The sequence below is a fragment of the Sander lucioperca genome, chromosome 14 (assembly GCF_008315115.2).
Source record: "Sander lucioperca isolate FBNREF2018 chromosome 14, SLUC_FBN_1.2, whole genome shotgun sequence".
Lineage (NCBI taxonomy): Eukaryota > Metazoa > Chordata > Actinopteri > Perciformes > Percidae > Sander > Sander lucioperca.
Window position 1 is genome coordinate 11,570,902 of NC_050186.1, and position 7,521 is coordinate 11,578,422.

The 7,521-nt window shown below is 38.5% G+C and overlaps 1 protein-coding gene across 1 annotated transcript; it reads left to right on the top strand.

The window, feature by feature from the left end:
* Positions 1-1,789: 1,789 nt before the first annotated feature.
* pnx (posterior neuron-specific homeobox) lies at positions 1,790-4,017 on the top strand. Its single transcript, XM_031287956.1, has 2 exons — positions 1,790-1,907; positions 3,584-4,017. The coding sequence occupies exons 1-2, from the start codon at positions 1,790-1,792 to the stop codon at positions 4,015-4,017; spliced, it is 552 nt and encodes a 183-aa protein (XP_031143816.1).
* The last annotated feature ends 3,504 nt before the right edge of the window (positions 4,018-7,521 follow it).

Genomic DNA, 7,521 nt, shown 5'->3' on the forward strand with positions numbered 1-7,521 from the left:
TATTAAAACATACATGTGGAACAGTGAATCCTTAAGATGAACTGTATCTGTGGATGGCTGCCTCAGGCATGTAAGCCTATCATTAGAGGGGATTTATATTACAGATACATTACAGTACAAGTACAGAGCTAATGAAATGCAGTTAGCATGTAACCAGAGTGCAAGTACACATATATACATATATATATATATATACACACGCAGCCAAGGCTCTTTCTCATTTACATTTCATTCAAAAAAAGTTACCCCAATGAAGCAATTGGAGCCTCTGTGTGTGCCGACACACTTCGTGTATATATCGTGTGTGTATATATATATATATATATATATATATATATATATGTAGACAGTAGGGATTGCAAATGTGTGGTATGTACAGTATGAACATCAACAAATGTACAGTTGGATGATATATGTATAGAACATAGTTAAACAGTGAGGTGGAAGCTGCTGAATAGTGCAAACTATTATTCATTATAAAATTTGTTAATAATATGTTGGATTCATGTTAAGACTTTATCATTTTTGAAAAAACTTTCAAAACTTCACAATAATTTTGTGGCCCCCCCTGCATTGACTCATAGGACACCCTAGGGGTCCCGGACCCCTTGTTTTAGAGTAAAATATTGTGCTTTTGTACTACACTACATTTATTTAACAGCTGTAGTCACAGATTAACCCTTGTGTTGTCTTCCCGTCCACCATGAAAAAAAACCTTTTGTTGTTTAAGTTGCTTTTTTCAAAGTTTTTTTTTTTTTTCCAACATTTTTATGGCTTTTTTCACGACGTTTTTGTGACTTTTTCAATTTTTGGCACTTTTTTTGACGTTTTTGGCGCTTTTTCTAAAGTTTGTAGGTCTTATTTCATTTTTATTTTGCGCATGTATGTTTGTCAAATGTTCTATTTTGTATATTTGCTCAGTCTTTTTGTACATATCTAAATGATGCACATCCCACACAGCCTCTTTTTTCCTTCTTAATATGTAGGCATATGTAGCCTATACGTTATTTGTTTCTGTATTTATTGTTTGTTTATTTTATATTATTGTGTTTATGTATGCACCATCAACCAAAAGCAAATTCCTAGTAAGTAGGCTACTACTTACCTGGAAATAAACAAATGTCTCATTCTGATTCTAATGAAAAGAATGTACAAGCCCGTTTTGGTTGGACCCAATAAAGTTATGAACAAAAAAAAAAAGAGAAAAAGAAGTGATCAGATGGCCTGCGGCTCTCACAAAGTTGTTAGTGGGCTTCTAATTAAACCGAAGTGCTTTGTGCTTTTTGGGGATGTTGCACTCAACGGGACAAACGTCTCAATGCAAACTGGGCCACAACGAGAGAGAGAAAAGGCTCAAACTGTCCCTTTGATGAGTCCATCAATTAACATCACAAGCCGCGTTTACGTGTCCGAGCACCGTAAAATCTCACATTTGCAAATAATGACAAGACAAACCACAATGAGGAACACGGAGGGAGAGAAAGGAGGCACGTTTTAAACAGATGCCTGGCAATAAATAACAGGGTGCGCGCACCTCCAGCTGAGAGCGCGTCATTTACATATTCAAGTGCCCGCGCGGGGGAGCTGCACGGGGCCGAAGCGTGTCGGCACACACAGAGGCTCCAATTGCTTCATCAACTTTTTTTGAATGAAATGTAAATGAGAAAGAGCCCCGGCTGCGTGTGCAAAAGGCCGAACGGGCCTATATATATAGACCCCCGGAGCAGATCAGGCAGTCATGCGCTCTGCCTCCACCTGCGTCCTGATCCACATCCACACAGAGAGAGAGATGCAGCCAGTCGCAGCCAAAGGCCCGCTCAGCCACAGGACGCCTTTTTCTGTGGAGGATATTTTGGATCCAACAAAGTTCACAAGGAGAGGAATCTGTGCTCGAGATGCAACGACAGGTGAGCATTAAGAGGGGACACTGCAGGCAAAAAATTTTTTTTTCAATTTTAATTCCATGACGTGTCTTCTTTTAGACTTTTTTTGGGGAAAACATCCATAGCAAGGGTGTAACTTTGGTTTGAGAAGTAGTGGGGGACACAAAACAGGGGGTCTGGGGGTCCTCTGCCAGACAAATATTTTCGATTTAAATTCCATTTCCTGCATTTCTACGTTTTTATTATTATTATTAATATTTATAGGGACTATGGTGATACAGAATCCAGGAAATAATGAAGTTGACCATAATGAAATTATGTCAGAAAGAATAGTCCTAAAGAAAAAGATGTCTTACTTTCTTTATTGGGTTAGGGTTATATATATATATATATATATATATATATATGTGTGTGTGTGTGTGTGTGTGTGTGTGTGTGTGTGTGTGTGTGTGTCCCTATCCCCAGTTGAACGAACGTCCTAGATCCATAGGTGTATTTTATATATTTTGTTACTTTGTCTATTTGTGTCTGTAGATTTCTCCTAAATTAACCACAAGTTAGCTTTAGATAATGCCTCATTTTGCATATTTAAACACACATTTCAGAAAACTTACGTAATAATATAAGTTAATAATTTGGGAAGTTAGTTAAAATGGCAAAAACATCATTTTTCAATTCACTATTTTGCTTCCATAACATGTCTTCTTTCAGACTATGTGGGAAAAAAATCATCCAATATACACATTTAGATGTTTATTTTTCTACAACTTCTCCATTTGTGTCTGTAGATTTCTCCTAAACTGACCAAAAGTTAGCATAAGATAATGCCTCATATGCATATTCAAACATAACGTTCTCAGAAAACTTATAATTCAAAAAAGAACTGTCTTAATGTTATCATCTAGGGGAGGTTTAATGCTGGTATCTATTAGTTAAAGTGTCAAAAACATAATGCACGTGAATGCATCTTCTTTCAGACTGTGAGGATTTTTCTGCTTCGAGTACTTTTACTTTTAATACTTTAAGTAGCCCACATTGTTCTGATGATACTTACAAACTTTTACTTAACCCTCGTGTTGTCTTCCCGTTGACCACGCAGCTTTTTGTCATTCTGGGTCAAAATGAAAACCCAATGTTTTGGTCGTCTTTTTCCACACTTTTGTGGCTTTTTTTGACGTTTTTTGTCACTTTTTCCAATGTCTTTGTCGTTTTTAGTAATTTTTTACGTTTGTGTTTTTTCCTATCAAGTTTTTGAATTTGTTTCAGATTTTTTTTCCAAGTTTGTCACTTTTTCTGATGTCTGTCGATTTTTTGTTGAAGTCGAAGTTTTTCTTGTTTTTTTTCCCCATGTTTTTGAAGCATTTTTGTCACTTTTTTCAACCTTCTATCAATTTTTTTTCATCAATCTAATAAAATACCCAAATTAATTGAAAGTATTGATTTATTTTACACTAAAGAATGTTGTATGGAACCATCCACGTTATTTCTTTTAGACAATTTGTTGAAAGAAACAAATTTTTGATAAACTGTAGAGACTTTTTGAAAATGGGTCAAATTTGACCCGAGGACAATAGGAGGGTTAAGTAACATTTTCAATGCAGAACTTTTACTTGTAACAGAGTATTTTTACAGTGCTGTATTAGAAGGCTACTTTTACTGAAGTAAAGGATTCTGAATACTACTTCCATCCCTGCTTTCAGGTGCTTCTACTGGCAGAGATGAACCCAGGGAGCAGCAGCATCCTGCGGCCGATGGCGGCGGAAGCCCGGAGGAGGAGCAGCTTCACAGCGCTGAGGCAAAAAGCCGACGGGTCCGCACGGCTTTCACCCTGGAGCAGCTGCAGATCCTGGAGGGCAGCTTCCGCCGGTGCCACTACCTGTCGGTGCTGGAGCGGCACACTATCGCCTCTGCCCTGCGCCTCTCCGAGACTCAGGTCAAGATCTGGTTCCAGAACAGACGCACCAAGTGGAAGAAGGAGCGTGTGCAGGGGGGGAAGGAGGCGGAGGAGGAGGAAGCCACTTTCACATCCTCACATCCTCTGACCTACGGGCAGCTTTACTGCCAGCAGCGCGCTCCGCTGCAGCTGTTTGCACCGCTGCCGCTGCTGCCCTATCATCATCATTATTACACATGATGGGTGACTCAGCACATTATGGACCAACACGCAGCATCTCCAGTACATGGGTATCACAAAAAACAAACTTTGATACCGGTGCCATTACCGTGACTTTGATAGCCTACCAGTTCCCGATCAATATTTTTTTCTATACCAGTTTAATAAAAATCCATTTAACAGAAAGACATCACGTTACACATCAGGGCAAGGGCATCACTTTTGAGCAAAATTGAAATTTGGAGTATATCAAACATTTCATTTCCTGCATTCTGGTGATTTTTTCTGCATCAAGTTATGGTGCAAATGTCTTTATTTATGTAAAGGAAATTATAATAGTTTTTTGGGGGGGTTGCACTGACCAGTTTGGATTATTGGGGGGGTTGTGAAAAAAAATGCATGTAGCTGTGGTAAACGGGCCCCCTCTAGGTTTGGGCTGAGCCCCGAATGTTTCCAACATCTGGCTCCGCCCCTGTTACACAATACGGTTCAAATCTTTTTTGTTATTTTTCAGCTCCTTTACAATGATATGACATAAACTGTAGTCAAGCCTCTCAAAATACAACAATACACACATGAGCCTTGTCAGGGGCGTAAATTCTGGGCCCTGTAGAAAAGCATTTTCTATGGGCCCCTCCCCGCATCCACAGCTATTCATTCTAGCATCTTTTTGGGCCCTCCTCACATAAGGGCCCTGGATACTCAGTCCTCTTTTCCCCCCCAGTCCGACGCCCCTGAGCCTCGTCTCTGTGTAAAGTAAAGTTTTCCTGTGTGTCTCTACGACGTGTAATGTTAGACAGCCAAACGCTGCATGCTTATTGGCTCACTGATTGAATGACGAGGCATTTTTCAGTACTCGTTACTAAGAAGACAATTCGGTCGTTGTCTTAAAAGTATCGAAGTTCGATTAGTTCAGCCCTAATCTCCAGGGAAAAGTTTCGGCAAAATATGGCACTATTATGATCATTCCATTTCTTCCTAACAAAAAAGGGAGTTTTTCCTTGCCACTGTCGCACTAGCTACTGCTAATGCTTGCTCTTGGGGGAACTATTGGAATTGTTGGGTCTTTGTAAATTATAGAGTGTAGTCTAGACCTACTCTATCTGTAAAGTGTCTCGAGATAACTCTTGTTATGATTTGATACTATAAATAAAATTGAATTGAATTGAATTGAATTCCGGAGAGCTGTTAAAGTGCCAAACACGACTGAGTTTAGAAATGTTAAATATGTTCTAATGTATTTATGCTATAACTTATTTTCATAAACATTTTTTATTGAAGTTGTTCTTGTTTGTTGCTTGTTTCTTGACATATATTTTGGCTTATTGAATTGCAATTACATGCATACATCTCCAAAGAAACTATAATGGATTAAATACATTTTATTTATTTTTTTATATATTCCTAAACTGTGATTTTCTTAATATTGTCTCAGGGTATGTTGTGCAGTTATAATTAAAGGTTAGGACTTTAAATTAATAACACATTTTTATGAAAATCAATCCAACAGTTGTTTAGATATTTCTGTCTTGACCAACAGACCGACATGAAGCTACATCGCTGTCATGGCTACAAAATATTGAATTATTACATAAAGACACAGGGATCAATGTGTGTATCTTCTGAAACAACTTTTCTAATGCACATGTTGGTTTCCATTTAATAATCTAAACAAGTATCAGGATCAGATTTTAAAAACTCCTTCAACCCTTTTCGATTGGCCTCAGATCAGTTTAACTGTGTGTGTGTGTGTGTGTGTGTGTGTGTGTGTGATGTGTGTCATTGTTTAACTATATTCGTGGTGTCGAAAAACCGGGAATACAGTATACTTGTGGGGTCCCGACAGCTTTGTGGGGCCAAAATGCTGGACCCCACAAGGTTAAAGGGCTGTTTGAGGGTTAAGACTTGGTTTTAGGATTAGGGTTAGAATTAGGTTATGGTTAGGGTGAGGGTAAGGGTTAAGGTTAGGCATTTAGTTGTGATGGTTAAGGTTAGGGTAAGGGGCTAGGGAATGCATTATGGCAATGACGGGTCCCCACAAAGATAGTGAAACGCACTGTGTGTGTGTGTGTGTGTGTGTGTGTGTGTGTGTGTGTGTGTGTGTGTGTGTGTGCGTGTGTTAAACTTAATTCTGTATGAAAAGTATTTCAAAGACACAAAATTACTTTCTGTTTTAGTGTTAAACAAACACACACAAATACACACACACACAACTGTGTGTAATTTAGTTTACAGTGAATGAGACAAATAAGTGAAGTATTTTAGTTTTAATGAATCCTGAACAAAGAAAAAACAAACATCAGGGGGGAAAAAGAATTGATTGTGCATCGACTTTTTTTATTCCAGGTGCTGCAAATTCAGAGATTCCTTCACTCCATAAACACATCTTCAAATATCCAATAATATATTTTTAAGAAGATGAAACAGACAGCTGTTGAAATGGATGAAACAGATCTGAAACCACTTTCATCTCAATCAGGTATTAGAAACAGATGGAGACACACACACACACACACACACACACACACACACACACACACACACACACAGGTCTGAAAAAGGAAAATTAGGAGCGTGAGCAGGGAAATGTTTTCCATGAACTCTGCGTGATAAAAGACGAAAGGTGAGGTACAGCCAAATGCTTTTCTGTCCTTTTCTGCAGAAATTAAGATCCTAAAACCAGAGGTGGAATATAACTAAGAACATGTACTCAAGTTCTGTACTGAAGTACACATTCAAGGTACTGAATGTTTCCATGTTCTGCTACTTTCTATTTGCACTCCTCTACATCTCAGAGGTAAATATTGTACTCTGTACTCCACTACATTTGTCTGACAGCTGTAGTTACTTTTCAGATGACAGTTTTTCCTCCCCTTCCTGTCCAGTGAAAACCACGTATCTCCAGATGTGTTGATGTTGAATGTTTGTGATAGACTGAAGGATGAAGTCTTCTTTTGACGTGTTGAGGAAATGTTTCTCCTTCTTCTTAAGCTAAATAAAGTCTTTAAAAAGCCTCACGAATCAGCTGGAAAAATGCATGGTCACAAAGCTGAAACCATGAAAAGTTTTTAAACTTTTTAGAGATACGTGGTTTTGAATACTTTGTCAGCCACACCATAAAACAAACAAACCAATAATTGCACAATGTCTCAAAGGTATTTGAGCAGATTTTATGAAACAGCTGCTGTTGTTCTGCTTCACGGCCATGAGTCATCATGGCCATGAGTCATCATGAGTCATGGTTTGTGTGCAAGTTTGAAGTTTTACCTTTGAGATGACTATTTTAGTTTTGCTTCATTTTGTTTGATTCTTGAGAAGTTTTGCTTGGACTTAAAGGCACAAAAATGATTCTATACTACGACAAACCTACGAAAAACTGACTTTCTTCACTTAAATTGACAAACATCATATTGCCACGACGCTATCTTGCTATTGGCAGGGGTGGCAGTGGCAGTAGGGAGTTGGGTTAGGAACCGGAGGGTCGGTCTGGTTCAAGTCCCCATATGGACCGAAGTACGGAGTGTG